Source organism: Oreochromis aureus, linkage group 18 (genome assembly GCF_013358895.1).
Source record: "Oreochromis aureus strain Israel breed Guangdong linkage group 18, ZZ_aureus, whole genome shotgun sequence".
Lineage (NCBI taxonomy): Eukaryota > Metazoa > Chordata > Actinopteri > Cichliformes > Cichlidae > Oreochromis > Oreochromis aureus.
This window is the reverse complement of record NC_052959.1, coordinates 35,226,226-35,248,969: the sequence shown is the minus strand read 5'-3', so window position 1 is coordinate 35,248,969 and position 22,744 is coordinate 35,226,226. Positions and strand designations below refer to the sequence as shown.

The 22,744-nt window shown below is 41.9% G+C and overlaps 1 protein-coding gene and 1 gene segment (V, D, J or C); one reads left to right on the top strand and one right to left on the bottom strand.

The window, feature by feature from the left end:
• Positions 1-22,744, top strand: part of LOC120434305 (zinc finger protein 570-like) — a 488,395-nt gene that overhangs the window by 43,681 nt on the left and 421,970 nt on the right. The window lies entirely within an intron of this gene.
• On the bottom strand, positions 1,099-1,796 carry LOC120434313. The segment is given in 2 exon segments: positions 1,099-1,497; positions 1,588-1,796. Coding segments are annotated over 2 exon segments (438 nt in total).

Genomic DNA, 22,744 nt, shown 5'->3' with positions numbered 1-22,744 from the left:
ATCAACCTGAAGTCCTCTATCACTAACTAGAGACACAAATGCCACGACAGAGAACCAACAAAGGGATCAGGAAAACTCAAACACAAAATGAAACTAAAACATTATTATCAGAAACAAGGAGCATAAACTACTGCTGGAAACCAAAAACTAATAATGAAATTACGAAACTCAAAATCCTGATGATTCCGGGACCCTGACAGTTTCAGTGTGCAGGTAGCAGTCAGAGCCTGCCTGCTGATTTACAATGATTTAGATTTCTGGGTGACCGTGGTTCAGTTTTCGTGGGTTGGGAAGCTCATCTTGTAACCGAATGTTGCCGGTTTGATCCCCAGCTCTGTCTGTCTTGGTCGTTGTGTCCTTGGACACTTCACTTACCGCCTACTGGTGTTGGCCAGAGGGGCCGATGGCGCAATATGGCAGCCTTGCTTCTGTCAGTCTGCCCAGGGGGAACCGTGGCTACAACTGTAGCTTACCTCCACCAGTGTGTGAATGTGTAAGTGAATGAATAGTGGAATTGTAAAGCGCTTTGAAGGTCTCGAAAGGCGCTATATAAATGCAATCCATTATTCAGTAACATACATGTGGTGGCACAAAACAAACTGTGTTTTTCACCAGTGAAACCAGAGAGAAGAAGAAGAAGAAGTGGACACTCTGTAGATTCTTAGGTTCACAATATATTTGCTCAGATGTGATTTTTGATCAACCTGCAAATCAGGTTCAAAATGAAGCTTTGAGATTTAAAGTGTGTTTAGACTTCAACAGTGTCACTAACAGGTCGACTAAGACCAGGCTGTGATCTCAGTCAGAGAGCACAATCAATCTGAGACTGTTAAACTGCTGAGTGGATACTTGGTACCTTAAATATGTTTTAACAGTGTCACATATTGTTGTCAGTATTTAGTAAAATTTTATGTTTGGTAACAATCTGAAGACGGTTTCTTCTTGGAAAAAGATCAAAGTGAGTCTGTGGTGCTCTGTCATCAACATTTTACAAAACAATTTATTGCATGTTGACAAAAAGAAGATGAAGGCAGTCAGTGTAACCAGAAGCACAATGTTTCAGTCACAGGAACAGAACCAGAGGTTTAACAGTGTGTGGCTCCCTCTAGTGGATGTTGTGGAGTATTCTGTTGTCTTTGCTCCAAAGGTTTTTGTACAGAGTTTTGGTGTTTCCTGTCACTGTGGGCTGCAGAGCACAGTAGTACACAGCAGAGTCAGACAGCTGAAGCTTCTGGATCTTCAGAGGAACTGATCTGATGCTGGAATCCAGTGTGGAGGAAAATCTCTCCTTGAACTCGTCTTCTGTGTTTCCATCATCCCTGCTAACACGACTCAGGATGAATGTGGGGCTGTTGTTTCCATCCTGTTTGTACCAGAAGAGGGAAGTGCCTGTTAAACTGCTGCTGTTATAGAGACAGTGAAGTGTTACTGTGCCTCCTGCAGCAGCAGTCTCTTCTCCTTTTGCTTGCAGCACGTTGTCTTTTTGTGCTCTGCATTCTGTAAAACACCAACAAACAGTATCAGTGTGCTGTTAAAGAATCATGTCAATGTTGGATTGATATCAAAGAAACAGAGTTGTGTTCATACCGAGGCACATAGCAGCCAGCAGCACTGAGATGAACAGAGGCGTCATATCTGCAGTGTAGAGTAACTGTGAGCTACAGCAAGTATAAAGAAGCTGTGATCTCTCTGTTTAGTCTTCATCAACACTAAGTTGGTGGATTAGAAGGAGGAGCCTGATCACAGTGACAGGACTCATTCACAGCCCTGTGTTATTCCCCCTGCTGACAGCTTTACACTCAGCACGTCTTTCTGCTGCTCTGCTTTGTTTATGTTCCAGGAAGCAGGTTTAACAGACTTAACTGTGAGTCGAGAAAGAAAGAAATCATTCATGGAGCTCAAAGAGCAGAGCCTCCATTATAATCCAGTTACCTGAAGAATATGAATGTGTGTCAGTGCAGATCATGACGTTTATCTTAAAAAACAAGAAGACAAAGAATAAAAGAATCTTCAGGCACACTTAAGTCTGTTGAAGCTGCTTTCTGGAATACGACCCGATTAACAGGAAAGGAGAGCAGCAGTCATAGAAAATCAATTGTGAATTTGAATTTGAGATCAAGACCAACTCCAGACAGAGACAGAGACCAGCCCCTCTCCAGGAGAATGGTTCCAGCGCCCCAATCCATGTGTTGACGTGAGCCCGACTATATCTAGCCGGCACTTCTCAGGCTCATGCATTAACTCAGGCTACTTCTCCACCAGAGAGGTGACACTCCATGTCCCAATTGTTAGCCAGGGATCAGTCTGCCAGGGCCTTCGCTCCTGGCCGCCGCCCGGCACACATTGCACCCGACCCCTACGGTGCTTCCTGCTGGTGGTGGGCCTGCAGGACGATATGCCCATGTCCCTTTTTCAGGCTGTGCCCAGCAGGGCCACCAGATGCTCGCCATCGGGCACCCTCACAGGGCCTGGCTCCAGAACAGGGTTCTGGTGACCCTATCCCAGGCATTTCATTTACCTGTTACTACCACACACCAAATCCGGTCATTTGGTACTTCCTGGCTTGTGTAGCCACTAGGTAACAAAAGCTCAACACTGCCCCCTAGCATTGTGGAGCACTTCTGTTGTGTTTTGGAGTATGTACGTGCTTTGTCTCTAGGGGCAACCATAAATATACTTTTATTTATTCACTCCACATAAAATGTAATAAATCAATTATAAAATACAAAAACATTTCAACTTTTAACTATTTAAATTTTCAACTTTTTCCTTTTAAATAAATTTAAAGTGAAACAACACAAAACACTGCAAAACACAACACAATCAAATTGTTACGTCCTCTGCAGCCCCTAATCTCTTCAGTGGGTTCAGCTGTTGCTAACTGACCACGCGTGGTCAGGTGTGGATAAAGGATACCTGAGGCAGGCTTTCAGGAGGAGCTCACTAGTCTTTGCCTTGGTGGCACCAGCCATTTCAGCCAGCCTGCTATGCCATTTTTTTATAAAACCTCTTCTCACCTACAATCTGGTATTCGTATCTTTTTTTTTTATGTTGCGCTTCTGAGCCGGTCGTAATAAAAATATAAATTAAAATATGCAAAACAAAAAGAAGATGCACGTTCTCTGTCATATAGGCCTGGGATGATTTTTGGGAGAGTGTTTTCCTGCTTGCATACATAGGATTCAGTCTATGAATACACTTTCTGAATCCTTTATCATCAACAACTGAAAAAAGTTCAATGCAAATCAAATGCAACCATTTTTGCCAGGTCTTTATCAATTGAGTTCTGTCTTGCTGGGTCACAGATGTCTGCAAAAACTGTCTAATTGAGCTCTGGGTTGGTTTAGGTGGTTGTGGTGGTGTACTGCATGATGCTGTAGATGCAGCAGCAACGGTTGCAGTAGACACACTGGCACCTTCAGTAATATCACACTCAACTGACTGTGTTTCATCTTCCTATTGCACTGATGGGTGGACAGCTCTCAGGAGCCTGTGCAGGTTGTTTGTGGAGCTGGAACTAAATGATGGTCTTTTCTTGCAGACTCTACACTCTGCCTTTGTACTGTCAATGAAATTGAAATGGTTCCAGATTTTGCTTCTTTTCTTGGTGTCACACATTTTCTTTACTCTACCTTTCTAATGTGACGTTATTGTCCCTGGCTCTCTTTCTCTCTCTTTCCCTCCCGCTCTCTTCCTGTGCAAGCACAAGGCTCACATGCAGCGAGAAGTGAAAAAAGTGTTACATTTTAGAGGGCGACTTTCCTCTAAACAGGAAAATGTGTACAGTCAGGGGTTAATGTGGGTTCAGTAGGTGGGGGAACCATGGAATTGGTTGTAGTGGTTCAATGTGGGGAAAAGTCATTCGGTAACGCACAAAAGTGTTTGATTGACTAAAGTTTGTTTCTATATTTTGTTGGTGTTAACCTGGGATGGGAATCGAGAATCTGATCTCTCCAAAACTGATTACCAGTAGGTCAGTTCCCTGAAATTGTTAGTCTGCCTGCCTATTGATCCCATTTATCTGTTGTTGCACTGCATTACAGTCAGCTGATTCCAATTTGTGTGCCAGAGAAGGAAAGTAGTGGTGCAGTCTGCAGTGTGGAAATGGACATTACTTTTTTTTAATGCACAAAAGGACAAGAACACGATGGCATAGTGGAAACCACATCCAGGACAAAAACAGCTGCATTATGCTGCTAACACAACCTCAGGTCTTTGCAAGCCCCTGCACAGACAGCCTGCTAACTAAGCTAGCCAAGAATCCAGTGTGATGCTAAAGCTACTGTAAGTGAATGCTGACCCCAGCCCAGCAGCCAGACCCTGAACTTTAACAGGTGAGCTGATGAGCAGTCAGGCTGCAGCCTCTGTTTTCTACAGTAGAATCACTGTCGTGATCACTTTGAAGTCTCTTTGTGCTGGTTTTCATCTTTGCTTTGTGCTTTGTGTTCATACCTAAATGTAACTCAAATTTAAACGTGGTTTTGGTAAAATGTGCCCTAATAGGAAAAAAACCCCTAAGAATTGTTAGTTTTAACAATTATACTTGGTTGAATAAACCATATATTCAGCAGTTAAAGGGTTAACTTCTCTGAAGCACGCATACACTGCTCTCAGCCAATGAGCTGCTACAAAATGGTGCATTCCACAGGAAGGAGTAGGAGAGAGGACGTCGTCATATCGAGAATAAGATTTGGACATACTGGGTTGAACACTATACTATTCATGATAGGGATTCATAATACAGGAAAATGTGACTACTGTGGAGAAGAGAAAACGAAAGGACATGTTATATTACACAGTCAGAAGTATCAGGTGGAGAGAAGACTGACTGAAAACCTCAGTAATATGAAAATGAAACTAGATCTTATTGATTTACTGCAAAAGGAATCTAGAAGTAAAAGTCATCAGGCCTTATTCCTTTTTTTTTTAAAGAGTGTAAATTGCTTGGGAGGATCTGAGCTGTTTTCTTTTTTGTTTTGTTTTTTGAACAACGTTCCAGTCACACTCCAGACCAGTTGGTGACGGTAATGCACCATTCAGTTGTTTGCCAACTGCCAATAAAATTTAAAAGAAGATGAACAAGAGTTGCTGTGTCCAAATTCAGGGAAGGATGCTCCGTAGAGATCCTTCCTACGTGACGAGGATCCTTGGATGGCCAGGAAGAATGGAAGTGAGCAGCTGTGAAATTATGCAGCCTTCCAGCCTTCGCTCAAGCCCCGCCTTACTTCCACGCTTTTCCAGTCGCTAGCGCCACAGCGCGAAAACTTTAAGATGGACCCAGAAGTGTTGCTCCATCTATTTGCATATTTTCAATTCTCGAGGAGCTAGAAAAACTTTATCATTGTCGTGGGCATGTTTTGTACCTTAGGCTCATCAGAGACAATCATATCCAGGTAAAATAATTTTCTTTAATCCAGCGGTCCCCAACCCCTCGGGCCTCGGACCGGTACCGTTCGTGAGTCGCTTTGGTACCGGGCCGCGAGAGTTGAGGCTCAGGTGTGAAATGTATGGTTTTCAGGGTTTTATCGGTTTTCAGTGTTATTTTGTCATCGCTTTTATCGTTAACTCAGTTTTCCTGGGTCTTTTCACGTGTGTTATGAATAAATCTTCTTTTTTGGTACCGGTACTAGTTTTATTTTGTTGTATTTATCCGCGACACCTTAAAGGCCGGTCTGTGAAAATATTGTCGGGCATAAACCGTCCGTGGCGCAAAAAAAGGTTGGGGACCGCTCCTTTAATCTACACGCATTTAGGAATTACTTAGCTAGTTTCATGGATAATTTCAGTAACAGAATTATTGCCGGTCATTCGTACACATTTACTGTATTGTATAAAATAGATACACTAAATCTCTTTGAAACTTATAGAATCTAATCTTTTGATTTCTTTTGTTACATAGCACTTCATCAAACTGTTGTCTGCAACAGTTACAAATATTATACTAGTAGTAATATAGCATCCACCACGGAAACATATTGGTGGTGTGGCAGCCGCCGAGTGAGCCAGCCCTGCAAACCCTGTGGATGGACGATGCAGTGGACAGTGGGAGGAAGCATCCTAAAGCTCTCTTTGCAGACCACCCTGTGTGATTCTCCACTCGCTGACCAGAAAAGACAAACCGCAGGTCTCAGTTGCAGCAGCCCATCCATGTCTGATCTTGCTTTGGCAGATTCAGCAACACTGTCAGAGACTTCCTGTAATCTATTACAGTTGTTAAAGAAACAGTCCAGAAACAGGTCACTCAGGTTAATCCTGTGTGAACAACTGTAAATATTGTTTTTCCTTCTTTAAATATTGTTGGTGTATTAGAAATATTCCTGTTTAATTATTATTGTTATTTACTTTATTGTCAATAAATAAATATCCATGTAAAATTGTTCAAAGTTAGCGTTATGTTCATGCATGTTACAAATACCTGTAAATTAAATGAGGTCATTGACAGTTACTGTCAAGGTAACTGTCAATGAAACCAACTGGCAAGGTCAAGATGGCGCCTGTGTTTGGCTGTGCCGCTGCCTTCGTCCGTGTGTTTGTTTATTTTATATGCTATGCAAGTGTTTTTGTTACAGCTTTTTCTGGTGTCACCTCCCTTCGGATTTATGATCATCATGCGTTGCTAGCGATCAAATCTGCAATGGATAACTTTCAGAGTCAATGAAACGAGGCTGTTTTCCTACCGCCGTTAGAGCACGACGCAGCACCCGGTCTACCTCCACTCTTGCCGGTTAGCTCATTTTTGCTTCAGAGGCCTCGTCGGAGAAAGCAAGGAAGCGAGCCGGCCTTCATGTCCTGCTCCGTCGTCTCCGGAAAGAGATGGACCTTCGGGGGCTCTATTCCTGGGTTGCTACCGGTGAGATTCGGCTGAAACTTGTCGGAACCGGATTAATCCCCACAACCCACTATGTGTACCACCCAGGCTGTCATCTGGAAGCATGGAAACCCAAGCCTCATCGCGGCAGGAACCCCGTCTTGCTGCACGGTTTAGCACATAGCGCGGACTCTTTCCTTGGAAACTCTACCCCTGTCCTGGTGAGTCGCAGCCTTAAATGGATGTTAATTAATGCCCGCTCAATCGCCAATAAGTCTTATATTTTAAATGACTTGTTCTGCTATGAGAAGCTTGACTTCATGCTTATCTCTGAGACGTGGCAACGTGAGAATGAAGTCTCACATCTTTTAGAGCTTTGTCCTGCTGACTGCTCATTTCTCTGTGCACCTCGGATATCTGGACGAGGAGGTGGAACAGCTGTAATTTTTAAAAAGACTTTTTTATGCCAGATGATTTCTTCAAGCTGCTACAACTCTTTTGAGATGCTTATGATAAAAATTGGAAGAGAACAGCCCATATACGGCATTTTAATTTATCGTCCACCTGGGTCTGCTGCGTCTTTTTTGTCAGACCTACAAGACCTTTTAACTTCCACCATTAAAATGGGCAAGGTTATCATTGTTGGCGATTTCAACATTCATGTGGATGACTCAACAAACAGTACCACTAAGGAGTTCCTGAGCATTATGGACTCTTTCAACTTTGTTCAGCATGTAGCAGGGCCTACTCATAGGGCTGGGCACACTTTGGACTTGGTCTTCACCTGTGGTGTTTCCCTTGACCACATGAACTTAAATGAAGTTGTTTTTAGCGACCATAAGTCAGTCTCTTTTACTGTATCTGTTAATTCAGAGTCCCATCCTCAAGGTTCTATTAGGCGCAGGCGCTTTATTGACTAATCTACAATTTCTGAGTTTTCCTCTTTATAACTTTAAAAGTTCTTCTAATGAGGTTGAGCTTTTAACTAATTCTTTTAATGAACACTGTCTTGCCATTCTAAATCAGGTTGCTTCTTTCAAAACCAGTTATTGCTCTCTTAATTCCCGTACACCGTGGTTAAATAATCAGACTCATGGTCTTCAACGCTCCTATCGAAAAGCAGAGCGTCTGTGGAAGTCCACTGGCCTGACTGTCCATCGTGAGCACTTTAAAGAACTACTTTACCTATATGATGAGTCAGTCAAAGAGGCCAGATCCTCTTACTTCAATAATCTTATAAATCGTCATAAAAATAATTCAAGAATTCTATTTGATACCATCAACAGTATTGTTTCTCCTCCAACCCAGCATGCTCTGCTGCTTTCTGATGAAGATTGTAATACTTTCCTCAATTACTTTGTAAATAAGGTGATGGACTTGAAATCCAAAATTTCCTCAAGTGCTACCCCTTATGAAGACACGCCTTGCTGTCTTGGATCACTTACCTCCTTTTCTCCAATCACACTAAATGACTTAATTATAGTTTTAGGTAAAATATAATCCTCATCATGCTCTGTTGATATATTACCTCACTCTGTCCTGTCTGGGTCTATCACCAGCATTGGTCCCACTTTACTATCCATCATCAACAGTTCACTGAGGCAAGGCTGTGCTCAATCTTATTTTAAACATGCTGAGGTAACTCCTCTGTTAAAAAAACAGAACCTTGATCCTAGCTCTACTAGTAATTACCGACCTATTTCAAAATTGCCATTTTTAAGTAAATTACTTGAAAAAATTGTTGAAAATCAGTTCAGGTCTCTATTATGTAAATTACACATCCTTGACCCTTTTCACTCTGGCTTTCAAAAGCAGCACTCTACAGAGGCCGCTCTCCTAAGAGTCTATAATGATCTATTAATGGCATCTGACGCAGGGAATTGTTCTGTGATCATCTTGCTTGATCTTAGTGCTGCCTTTGACACCATCGACCACAAAATCCTACTTAACAGGCTCAAGGTTCTGGCTGGTATATCTGGCTCTGCCCTAGACTGGTTTTCTTCCTACTTATCAGACAGGACCTTTTCTGTTAGGACAGATAGGTTCACCTCTAACACTGCTGCCCTAACCTGCGGGGTTCCACAGGGTTCAGTTTTAGGTCCATTACTATTTTCTTTTTATATGCTTCCTTTAGCTGGTATCATTCAATCTTTTAGCGACCTGTCTTATCATTTTTATGCTGATGACATTCAGCTCCATATGTCCTTTAAGCCTCATCAGCTGGATAGGCTGTCCACCCTAGTCCAGTGCTTAGCCCAGGTTTCTGATTGGCTTTCAAGCAACTACCTCGTTCTAAATACTAACAAAACCAAGACCATGATCATAGCTCCTCCTGAGCTACATTCTAAAATCAGTCAGGTTCTTGCATCCTTGTGTCCATCTGTCAAGTCAAATATTTGAAATCTCGGAGTAATATTTGACTCTTCTCTGGGCCTCGACTCTCATGTAAAATCTTTGTCTCGTTCCTGTTTCTATCATTTAAGAAACATATCTAAACTGCGACATATGGTTTCCTCAGCTGAACTGCAAAAACTAATTCATGCATTTGTGTCATCACGCTTAGATTATTGTAATTCTCTGTTTACTAGCTTGGATAAATCATCTCTCTCTCGCCTACAGGCAATACAAAACGCAGCAGCCAGACTATTAACTCGTTCTACCAAGCGTGTTCACATCACTCCCATCTTATATTCTTTACATTGGCTCCCAATAGAGTTTAGAATTCGCTTTAAAATTCTTGTTTTAACATATAGAGCACTAAACGGCCAGGCCCCAGGTTATTTATCCAAGCTTCTTATAAAATACACTGCTGCTCGTCGTCTCTGCTCACAGATTCAGAGTCTCTTAGTTGTTCCCCGCATACCACTGAAGACAAAGGGGGACAGAGCCTTTCAGTCTGTTGCACCAAGGCTGTGGAACAATTTACCACTACAGTTACGTTTGCTTGACTCTGCGGATTGTTTTAAAAACAGTTAAAAATGTTTCCGCTTAAACAAGCCTTTTGTTGATCTACATATTTTATATATTTTTTACATTATTTACATTTGATCTTTTATATTGTGTACATTGTCTATTGATTTTATTGTTTATTTTAATATTTGTGTACAGCGCTTTGTGATTATCTGTCTGTGAAAAGCGCTTAATAAATAAAGATTACTTACTTACTTACTTACTGTTTGTTGTAATCAATTTATTAATAACATAAAACTTTTACACTAAAACAAAACATATAACAATGTAACAAATATATTCAAATAAATACATGTCACCTCTCTTGTTCGCGAGTGATGGGAGAAGGGAGCCGGAGATCGACAGACGGATTGGTGCTGCGGCTGCAGTGATGCGGACGCTGCACCGGTCCGTCGTGGTGAAGAGGGAGCTGAGTGTAAAAGCGAAGCTCTCAATTTACCGGTCGATCCACGTCCCACCCTCACCTATGGCCACGAGCTGTGGTAGTGACCGAAAGAACGAGATCGCGGATACAAGCGGCAGAAATGAGCTTCCTCCGAGGGTGGCTGGCCTCTCCCTTAGAGATAGGGTGAGAAGTTCGGCCATCCGGGAGGGGCTCAGAGTAGAGCCGCTGCTCCTCCACATCGAAAGGAGCCAGTTGAGGTGGTTCGGCATCTGACAAGGATGCCCCTGGGCGCCTCCTGGGTGAGGTGTTCGGGCATGTCCCACCGGGAGGAGGCCCCGGGCAGACCCAGGACGCGCTGGAGAGATTATATCTCGGCTGGCCTGGGAACGCCTTTGGTGTTCCCCGGATGAGCTGGAGGAGGTGGCTGGGGAGGGAGGTCTGGGCTTCTCTGCTTAGGCTGCTGCCCCCTCGACCCGATCTCGGATAAAGCGGATGAGGATGGATGGATGGACATTTTTAATTTTTAAACCAATCTTTCATGAAGTGAAAACAGTCTGTCCATCCTCTCCCTGCTTTATTCTTGTACCGCCATGCCACAGTGGCCAAATTCTTCACCAGAGTAAGAGGTGATCATTTTCTCTGCTCATTTTAATAAATTGAGCCATTTGGTCTTTGTCCCCAAAACATATCACCAAAAGGTTCATTCAAAGAAATCTAAATTAGCTGTATGCAAGTGGCAATACATGAAAAACCGAGGACCCACCATAGTTTACGGGTACGTTTGATGAAGATTATTTTATTTAAAAAAGTAATCTGGTTGTAACTTTTGTACCACCAGATTTTCATATACTTACATTTAAAAGTGTAATCCTCTACCGCATTAACTCCCGCTTAGGTCCGAGATTGTTATGAGAAAATTCTCCTGCATGACCTGCAATGAATCCTGGGATATGTTGGGCCACGAAGGACACACCGGACCCATCCTTCAAATCTGGGAAAGATTAGGATGAATTTGCTGCCACATTTGGAGGACTCTTCGAATTTGGACAGCCTTCATCGCATTGCTGTGACATAAATCCCTACACAATGCGGCCATCGAAGCATGCTACCCTGAATTTGGACACAGCCAAAATGGTGCATTGTCCCGCTGAGAGAGGACAGGCTTTCTCTTCTCTCACGATGTCCCATGAGTTCTGAACACCCTAGCAGGAAAAAAGAGAAGAAGAATCACCGAACAAAGGTACAAAATGATATAGAATGAAGAGTTAGCAGTCGCTGCTTATGCTAAAAATGCTAAAACAATGCATTAAGTTAAAAACGATTAACTAGTTCTGCTTCTCTCCGCATTGTTCGGTCGTAGAAATCTGTCCTCTTGTGAGATCGGTGAGCAAATGATTTTAATTGTTTATTGTTTATTTGCACTTTTATGAGTAAGTGAGTAAAATGTTTCTTGTATTTACTGGAGAAATAGGTTACAATGTGTGGTGGGCGTGGTCTCCGTGTGCCGTGCAGGAGGCGGCATCCTTAATCACGCCCGGGGTGTGATTAACTTCTTATTCATAACTGTCTCGTGAGTTATTTTCTCATTTACTCTATTCTGTCACAACACAGACAAATATTCACATTTTGTTGGTTGAATCTGTGAAAATGAAAATATAACAGATTGACATAATAAAATCAATGAGGAGATTCTCAAAGAGATATTAGCTTAAAAATGGGAATTTTATTTAAACACGAAAACAAAGAGTTCTTACTGTTTTTATTTTATACAACATAAATTCTGCAAAGGAATAAAAACTGAGCTGAAGACTTTTAGCTTCATGTGAGAGATTTTAGCTTAAAGAGATAAACCTCTGTTACTCTGTTTATTTGGCTTCTGCTGCATTTTGCATGTCCTCATCCACTAAATATAAAATAGTGTAAATGAGCAGCTTTGGATGTTTGACAGTTTTTATTGTGTCCGAACGTTCCTACAGTTGGTTTGTGGTTGATGTGGATTTGCTGCTCATGTGAATCCTCCCACAGTGTTTCATTAGCAGCTGTAACCACAGTGACTCTGATAAAACAGGAATTAGCAGAATCCATCTGATATGAAGCTGTGCTTTGAATACCACTTCCCTCCTCTTTGAAGAGTAGTCAGATATCTGTGTTCAGGTTTTTGTACAGCCTCTTCTACACTTTGTATCACTGTGTTTCTAGAGCACAGTAGTAGAGAGCTGTGTCTGCCAGGGTTAGGGCTGTTATGTTCAGAGTAGTTGATGTAGGTGATGTTTCTGATTCATATCTTCTATCAGGAATATATTGAGCTGTGCCCCCCTTTCCTCTTTTCCAGAGTATAAACTGAGGAGCCTGAAGGTCAGAATGATGTCTGTACCAGTGAAGGTCAGCAACACTGTAACTTGTCTGATAGTTACATGTGAGTTTGACAGATTCTCCTTCTGTTTTAGTGACTTCAGTTTGTTGAGGAGTGATTGAGTCTCCAGCTGTGAGTCCTGGAAAAAGAAAGAAGAAAAGTAGTGAAATGGAGTCTGTATATCTGCTTAATGCAGCAGCTTCAACTAAACTTTAATCCCTGTTCTTAAACTCACCTATAATGTGAGATAGAAGCAAAAAGAGGTGCAGCAACATGTCTTTGGAGTTATTAAAGCCAGACAGACAGCACATGAACAATGTTCTTCCACTGCAGCACAATGACCAACAAATAATGTCATTGGATGAGCTCAGGTCTAGTGGGCGCAGTCAGTTACCTAGTGACATTATTGTTTGAGATCAGCTCAGCCAATCAAATAGTTTTGTGCTTCCACAGCAGCTCTGTCTCTGTCTCTGATCTTTACTGCTTCATTTCTCTGTTGCCATCTGCTGCGACCCAACCGGTCGCAGCAGATGGCCCCGCCCCTCCCTGAGCCTGGTTCTGCCGGAGGTTTCTTCCTGTTAACACTAGAAGTCCCAGGCTTTTCTAACCCTCTGTCAGCCAAGTGGAAGCTAACTTGGCTAGTTTGTTAGCATCAATTCATATGTAAATTGGGTCGTTACCTGAGAATTGTGGAGGGGAGTGGGGGAGTGTGAATGATTCCTGAGCCAACTGCCTCTTTGTTTGTGTGTGGGGAGGGGGAACTGCTAAAAGCTGTGAACTTCATTTTGTGTTCGTCTTGATGCATTCTCAATCATCCAGGAAAATAAATCTCCAAAAGATTTATTGATAAAAACAGTACAAAAAAACAAAACAAAGCAACATTTCTACAAAAACAACCATTTGTACACATATTTACAACTAGCAATAAAAAGTGAGTGAGTACATTTCAATCACTCACAATCCTGGCACTGCCATGGTATCTGTAGTCTGCATGTACCACATGTGTATCTGTAGCAGTGAACACATCGCACAGTGGCATGATTGTTCTTGCATTTGTGTTTGACCTGACACGTGGCTCTTTTTCCAGGGCTAGGTGGGGAGGGTTGTGTCCGAGCAACTGTTCTTTTCTTGCCTTCTTCCCAGCCATAAGAGAGTTAGCCAACTCTTTTGCAAGCTCCACCAGGAAGTCCACCCGTCTTTCCTGCGTCCCGGTGCATGCTTGATACAGCACATGTGCATTCAGTGCTGCCATGTCAATCATGTTATAGAACACGGCAACTGGCCAGCGCCGTGTTCCTCTGCGGACCGTGTACTCCCGCACCATCTGGTCCATCACATCCACGCCACACTTTGTGGTGTTGTAAAGGGTGACAGTGTTTGGCTTCCTTTTGGTGGTGTTATCAGTCTGAACCACGCTGTGCATGCTGCTAAGAATATAGACTGTCTTCTTCCGTTTGGCTGCATCGCCGTCAGCGTGGCAGCAGAGGTTGAAAACACCTAAGAAATAAGATAAATTGTTATTTCCATAGCACTTTTACACACAATGAAACACATAAACATAGAACCACAAAAGACCTGCAGCCTACCTGAGTGGTGAATTCATTGCGATCTGCGAGGATGGTGGTTTTCCGTCTAAGAAGTTTTTATGCAAAGGAAAGCGATGTGAAGAAATTGTCCGTGGTAACATTTCTGCCCTTGTCTAGGAATGGTTCCATCAGCCTCATCACTACATTTTCAGACAGTCTCTCCCCACTGGGACGACTGGGGTCCTTGCCAAGATATGGGAGGACATTGCAAATGTACTTGGATTTTAGGTCGAGGCCACCCAAAACGTGATCCCAAACTTGTCAGGTTTACTTGCAATATACTGCAGGAAACAGCACCGAGTCTTTGATGGGAAGAGCTGTTCATCAACGGTGATATGTAGACCAGGGTTGTAGCACGTGATGCAGTTGGTGACAAATGATCCCCACACACTGGAAACTGCAGCGAACTTATCAGTCTTTGCTCGATCACTGCGGGTGGACCTGTCATCAAAGCGTCATCATTGCTCACAATTTGAATTTGTTCACACTGCAGATGAGGAGACTGCTTCTCAACCTAAAAAGAGAGCTTGTTTGAGGACTGAGACAGCGAAAGATGGCACAGTGTGGCGTGAAGAACAGGTGGGGACCTGTCTCCCTTTCACCCCAATAGAAGCGTACGCTGGCTAAGGCCAGGAAAAGTATCTTGAGTCGCCTTCAGAGCTTCCTGTGTTTCATCACTCTTGACATGCTTCATAGCATTCAAGAATGGACTATTCAACATGCACAGCAAACGGAGGATGTTCATTGGTTCATGGACCTCCCTGAACTAATGGCATTTATTTCAATTGTCATCTTGCGGGGGGTTACTAGGGTTCCATCACTACGTGACTGCTGGTCAGCAAACCTGGGAAACCCGCAGATCATTGGAACTATGCCGCGTAACCGCTTCCAAGACATCATGCAACACCTACGCTTTGATGACAGGTCCACCCGCAGTGATCGAGCAAAGACTGATAAGTTCGCTGCAATTTCCAGTGTGTGGGGATCATTTGTCACCAACTGCATCACGTGCTACAACCCTGGTCTACATATCACCGTTGATGAACAGCTCTTCCCATCAAAGACTCGGTGCTGTTTCCTGCAGTATATTGCACGTAAACCTGACAAGTTTGGGATCAAGTTTTGGGTGGCCTCATGACCTAAAATCCAAGTACATTTGCAATGTCCTCCCATATCTTGGCAAGGACCCCAATCGTCCCAGTGGGGAGAGACTGTCTGAAAATGTAGTGATGAGGCTGATGGAACCATTCCTAGACAAGGGCAGAAATGTTACCACGGACAATTTCTTCACATCGCTTTCACTTGCACAAAAACTTCTTAGACGGAAAACCACCATCCTCAGCACAGTCAACAAGATTCGCCGGGAAATTCCTCAATCCGCTAGATACAAAGATCGCAATGAATTCACCACTCAGGTAGGCTGCAGGTCTTTTGTGGTTCTATGTTTATGTGTTTCATTGTGTGTAAAAGTGCTATGGAAATAACAATTTATCTTATTTCTTAGGTGTTTTCAACCTCTGCTGCCACGCTGACGGCGTATGCGGCCAAACGGAAGAAGACAGTCTATATTCTTAGCAGCATGCACAGCGTGGTTCAGACTGATAACACCACCAAAAGGAAGCCAACAGTGTTGGGGAGTAACGGAATACATGTACCGCCGTTACGTATTCAGAATACAAAATATGAGTAACTGTATTCCGTTACAGTTACCGTTTAAAAAGGTGGTATTCAGAATACAGTTACTTTGTTGAAATAAATGGAATACACGGCGGTACTTCCCTGTTTCATATTGTCGCTGGTCAGGACTGTTTGGGTTTGTTTGACAGCTACGTTCTGTTGTTCCAGGCGGCAGCATTACGGTTGCCATGGTTACAGGGTGACGCGCTCTCTCTCTGCGTGTTTCCTGGGTGAGAGAGCGCTTTTTGTTGTTGTTGTTGTGCTAAGCTAAAAGGCAGAATGCTACAGGCATGGCCCTAAAGAATGTAGCCTGATGGGCAGTGTAGTCCGTGCTGCAGGGAGAATGGACTACCATACCCGTTATGTGTCTGTGAGCGAGGGAGGAGAGAAAGGAAGTCCGAGCTGTCACGGAGCAAAAACGGGAGCTGGAAGCATGTAAATATAATAATAACCACTGCAGCCAAGAAGAGTGCCTGACGAGCCCATTTGTAAGTAAGCTATTAAGACTCAACTGTACACTGTGTTCGTGTTTTCCTCCGGAAAAAATAAGTTCCGTTGGAGCAGCCTTTCAACGCCTCTCTGTCTCCCCGCAAGCAAAGTTGACCCAGACAACAAAGTAAAGCTAGTTTTCGCCTACCAGCCCGACATGAACCCGACGTGTTAGCCAGAGGTCCCTTTACTACGTTTGAGCCGCGGACCTTCAGTAACAGTAATAAATCACAGCAATAGGACATTCACGTAGTTGTAAACAGCATGATAATATATTAAGTATTCCAAAGTATTCAGAATACGTTACTCTCATTGAGTAACGTAACGGAATACGTTACAGAATACATTTTGGGGCATGTATTCAGTATTCTGTAGTGGAATACATTTTAAAAGTAACCTTCCCAACACTGGAAGCCAAACACTGTCACCCTTTACAACACCACAAAGTGTGGCGTGGATGTGATGGACCAGATGGTGCGGGAGTACACGGTCCGCAGAGGAACACGGCGCTGGCCAGTTGCCGTGTTCTATAACATGATTGACATGGCAGCACTGAATGCACATGTGCTGTATCAAGCATGCACCGGGACGCAGGAAAGACGGGTGGACTTCCTGGTGGAGCTTGCAAGAGAGTTGGCTAACTCTCATATGGCTGGGAAGAAGGCAAGAAAAGAACAGTTGCCTCAGACACAACCCTCCACACCTAGCCCTGGAAAAAGAGCCACGTGTCAGGTCAAACACAAATGCAAGAACAATCATGCCACTGTGCGATGTGTTCACTGCTACAGATACACATGTGGTACATGCAGACTACAGATACCATGGCAGTGCCAGGATTGTGAGTGATTGAAATGTACTCACTCACTTTTTATTGTTAGTTGTAAATATGTGTACAAATGGTTGTTTTTTTTTTTTTTTTTTTGTACTATTTTATCAATAAATCTCAGCAACAAAGGAAATACACTCATGTGTGTTGATTTCTCCCTAAGGCAAACTGAAATTCCTTGTGGCTCAGGAAACTAACCACTCCAAGTGGTTCACCATGGCCCCACCTTATTTACATAACAAAAGCAGCTGTTCACAGGTGATTAAGGATATTAGCTAAAAGCCTACCAGCCATTTGGCTCGACGGTGGGTTTTCTAGGTAGAAAAGCCAAATGACTAATCTCTGGGACTTCTAGTGTTAAAAGGGAGTTTTTCCTTCCCACTGTCGCCAAAGTGCTTGCTCATAGGGGGTCATATGATTTTTGGGTTTTTCTCTGTATTTATTATTGTGCGATCTACTGTACAATATAAAGCGCCTTGAGGCGACTTTTGTTGTGATTTGGCGCTATATAAATAAAATTGAATTGAATTGAATTCATCTTCATCTGTTTGTGATCATATTGCCTTCAACAAAAAGAAGCATTAGTTTGGCTCCTACAGGTTTGAATCTCTAAATGAAAATGTGTGTGTCACAAAAAATATGAACAAGTATACAGACTATATGTGAACATTAATGGCATCAAACAAAACTGTTTATTCTGAGTTTTTTTTTTTTTTAAAGCTATCGAGATGGAAAAGCTAAATATTTTTTTCTAGTAGAGGCTCAAAAATGTCACGTGATGAAATCTTATTTTTTATAACATTTCATAGTAATGTAGAAAAAACAAGTTCTCACCCTCACACTTTTTAAAATAAAAATTTAATGCCTCTATTAAAACATTTATTTCAGGACACAAATGGAGGAAAAGGAGAAGTTTGTAGCAGTGCTTAGTCGTCCACCTGAACCACATGTTATCAAACCTAAAAAATGAACTAGGAGCTGAAACAAAGGTTGGTGCTCGGACTCAGGTGATACAAACAGAAGAAACAGAAATCACTGTAATGATGAAGAAGGCTCTCCCGTGTCAGACAGTGTAACACTGATGCAGGTCAAAGTCTGTAAAATGTGATATTTGTGGAACAGCCTTCAAGAAAAATTCTAAAATGAAGAAATAACATAGAATCCACAGAAGTGAGAGCATTTAAGCAAAACATGAGAACATTTCAGTGATGTCACTTAAGGTCCGCATTAAAACACTGAAATGTGAGAAACTGTACCAATGTACCACATGTGGCAAAACCTCTATTTTTCAAAGCCTGGTGGAAACACTGTTGCGTTCATCGGAGTGTTTCCACCAGACTTTGAATGTGTGTGAATGTTGGTTAGTTTGCACTTGAGTTTAGAAGTGCTTGTATGACTGGGTGTGAATGGGTGAATGAGGCATGTTGTATACAGCGCTTTGAGTACTCCGGGAGAGTAGAAAAGCGCTATATAAGAATCAGTCCATTTACCATTTACCAAATCCACAGGAGAGAAGCTGTGTTACTAAAAAAACAGTGGGAAAAGGTTCAAAGTAATCTCCTACAAAGAGGCGGAGCTTGTTGGAAAAGATTTAAGCAGCTGACTGAAGTTTGGTCAGTTTACAGGATGCTGCCATGCGATTGCATTTGTCCCTAACCATCAGGAACCCTCGGGCTAACTTTTACCGAGTGGAAAAAAAAGTTAGTTTTCATCCTCCAGCTTTAGTTTGTTTATGTTATGTTAACATAGCTGTGTCACTAGCCATCAAATTATTATATACCAGCTAGCTCAACTTCAGTAACTCTACAAACGTCACTGCTGTTTAGTTTTCTGTCTTTATTTATGTTGAAAGTTATAGCACAGCTGTACGTTTGAATTTTTCAGAAATCCTCAGTCAGACCATGGCATATTATTTAATCTTAAAATAATTTGGAGACTTCCTGCGTACCATTAGCGGGAGTCCATGTACCACCAGTGGAATTGTACCACAGTTTAAGAACCACTGCTGTAAACAATATTTGCCATCGTACACTGTAGGATTCTTATATTCAGACAGCTCTCGTCACTTCAAGGGAAAAAACCAAGTGATGATGATGGTGATTATGATGATGTGTGTGTGTGTGTGAGCTTCGTGTCACCCACGGTCAAAGTGCATTCAGCTGAATTTGTGTAGCTCCATCACTAAAAACGGTCACGTGTCGAAGCCTAGCTTATGAGCTGTCCAAGGTCCTGAAAATACAACAATTTCATTTGAGTCGATTAAATGTTTATTGGTGAAATAAAGTTTGATTACATTCAAGTTAAAATGTTATACGTGGGGAAAAATCAGGAAAAATGTGTCGTTAAACTTTATTAAAAATGAATGTATTGATTAGAGTGCTGTCCATCCAAGGCCTGATTACTGTCAGGACAGGGTCCAAAGACGCCATCATCCCTCCATTCTCTCCGCTCTTCTGTCATTTCTTTTTTTAGTCTCACTGAGCAGGCTCTGAAACAGAGGCGAGAGAGCACAAGAGAGCGAGGGCAGCAAGAGAGGCGAAGGAGTGAGAGAGAGATAAGATGGGTTCGGGAAAGGAACATTGATACACATGACAGATGGGGAACATGGAACAAGAATAACTAAACGTGGAACACAGAAACTATAAATGTAACATGAGCAGAAAACACTAAGAACCAAGAATAATCATAAATCATTGAGTATGATTTAAACCAGAAAAACACAAACACTGGCTCACAAACCCAGTGCCATGACAATCTGAGGATTAATAATAAAATATAATTTTCCGAGGTTTTGGCGGTAAATGTTCTCAAAACATTTAATAGTCGACAGTATCTTCAGAGAGTGAGTGGTGGGAGAGAATTTGCTCCACGCATGTTAGTTTGTTTGTAATGAAAGAGGACGATGAGATCAGAACACACTGAGTGTTGACTATTCTTATTTTTCAATACTGGCATAAAAAGACCTTTAATCAAATAATGTCGACAATTTCAAATTCAGTGGGCGGGGCCAGTTCCCTAGACATCTAGACATCAGTGTTTCAGTTCAGCTCAGCCAATCAAATAGTTTTGAGCTTCCACAGCAGCTCTGTCTCTGTCTCTGATCTTTACTGCTTCATTTCTCTGTTGTCTTTGTCATCAGTCCAATGACACAAGAATCAGAGGTTTAACAGTGTGTGGCTCCCTCTAGTGGATGTTGTGGAGTATTCTGTTGTCTTTGCTCCAAAGGTTTTTGTACAGAGTTTTGGTGTTTCCTGTCACTGTGGGCTGCAGAGCACAGTAGTACACAGCAGAGTCTGTCACTGCAGCAGAGGAGATCTCCAGATGAAACTCCTTTTTTTCTTTCTCATGTATAAACTTCAGCTTTTCTGTTTGTGGTGAATAATCTGCCATGAGAAGCTGTGGACGTGAACCGGACTTCTGATGGTACCAGAAAAGTGTCTGAACTACAGCTGAATAGTTGCAGGAGAGAGTCACAGTGTCTCCTTCCAAACTCATCACTACATCTTTAGATGGTGTCAGTAAATCCTCAGAGGATCCTGAAAACAACAGAGACATATTTCACCATCATGTTTCTGTATCTTTAAACTTAGTTTATAAAAAGTGAATCAATTCAAACAACATCCAAATATTTTCATGTCTATCATCTCCTTTTACATCTCACTCCATCTTTTGATGACTCACCAGTCTGAAAGGAGACCATCATCATCCAAATGAAAAGCAGGAACATGATTTTCTCTTGGACTGAATGAACAATAGAGAGAACACAGCAGCTCTTCAGCTCCTAAATGAAGCCTTTCATATTCACTGGTGTAGCTCCTCCTCCTCCAAAGGCTGCTTCTTCTGGATAGGCTCGGCCCTGGTTTCTGTGGAGCCTGTAAATAAAGAGAGCTTTGAATATTTGAAATATTTAGCAGAATGTAGAATAATCTCACTCATGTATTAAACAGCAGAAGTACACGTGTAAACCAGCCAGCATCAATACTGGATTTTAAAGATTCATTTGTAGCTGATGGGTTTCAACAACCTAACAAATGTTTATCAAATAAAAGCCTGATTAGAAAAACCCTTTTCCAATGTTTCCTGCACAATTTCAAGCTTTGGATGTAAAGCATCAGCTGTTGTTAGCTCTTCCTAAATTTCTCATACTTGGCAAGTTATAAATCTGTAGGAGTGGAAAAATAAATACAGAGTTCAGTATCAGCTCTATTAGATATCACAGGCGTTTCTTTAGACTCAGTAATGATGAAGTTATTGAGGGATGTGCATTACTGGGTAGAAATCATTCTCCAGTTTTCTTTGGCTGCTTGTTCACTCATTTTCAGTCCAGTCCTTGTACCTGATCATTTTCAGAGGAATGTTTTTGATTGTTAAGACTCTAAACACTGAGTAATGAATCCTTCAAGCATAAAATGCTCCTAACTCAACACATGAACCACTGTTTTCAACAGAAAACAGGCAAATAACAAGTTTTATGTTTTATATTTGGACTCTTATTTACTCGAGTCTGTTACAAAAAAAACACAAATATTCACATTTTGTTGGTTGAATCAATAAATAATGAAAGTATATCAGTTTGATATAATAGAATCAATGAGGTAATTCTCAACGAGATATTAGCTTGAAAATTTGAATTTTATTCAAATACGAGAACAAAGAGTTCTTACAGTTTTTATTTTATACAACATAAATTCTGCAAAAGAATAAAAACTGAGCTGAAGACTTTTAGCTTCATGTGAGAGATTTTACCTTAAAGAGATAAACCTCTGTTACTCTGTTTATTTTGCTTCTGCTGCATTTTTTCATGTCCTCATCCACTAAATATAAAATAGTGTAAATGAGCAGCTTTGGATGTTTGACAGTTTTTATTGTGTCTGAACGTTCCTACAGTTGGTTTGTGGTTGATGTGGATTTGCTGCTCATGTGAATCCTCCCACAGTGTTTCATTAGCAGCTGTAACCACAGTGACTCTGATAAAACAGGAATTAGCAGAATCCATCTGATATGAAGCTGTGCTTTGAATACCACTTCCCTCCTCTTTGAAGAGTAGTCAGATATCTGTGTTCAGGTTTTTGTACAGCCTCTTCTACACTTTGTATCAATGTGTTTGTAGAGCACAGTAGTAGAGAGCTGTGTCTGCCAGGGTTAGTGCTGTTATGGTCAGAGTAGTTGATGTAGGTGATGTTTCTGATCTATATCGATTATCAGGAATATATTCACCACTCCATGATCCTGCTCCTTTGTAGAGTATAAACTGAGGAGCCTGAAGTTCAGAATGATGTCTGTACCAGTGAAGGTAAAGTCTATCTGCATCTGTCTGATAGCTACATGTGAGTGTGACAGATTTTCCTTCTGTTTCAGTGACTTCAGGTTGTTGAGGAGTGATTGAGTCTCCAGCTGTTAGTCCTGGAAAAAGAAAGAAGAAAAGTAGTGAAATGCAGTCTGTATATCTGCTTAATGCAGCAGCTTCAACTAAACTTTAATCCCTGTTCTTAAACTCACCTATAATGTGAGATAGAAGCAAAAAGAGGTGCAGCAACATGTCTTTGGAGTTATTAAAGCCAGACAGACAGCACATGAACAATGTTCTTCCACTGCAGCACAATGACCAAGGTTCAGTGGGCGGGGCCAATTACATTTTGACATCATAGTT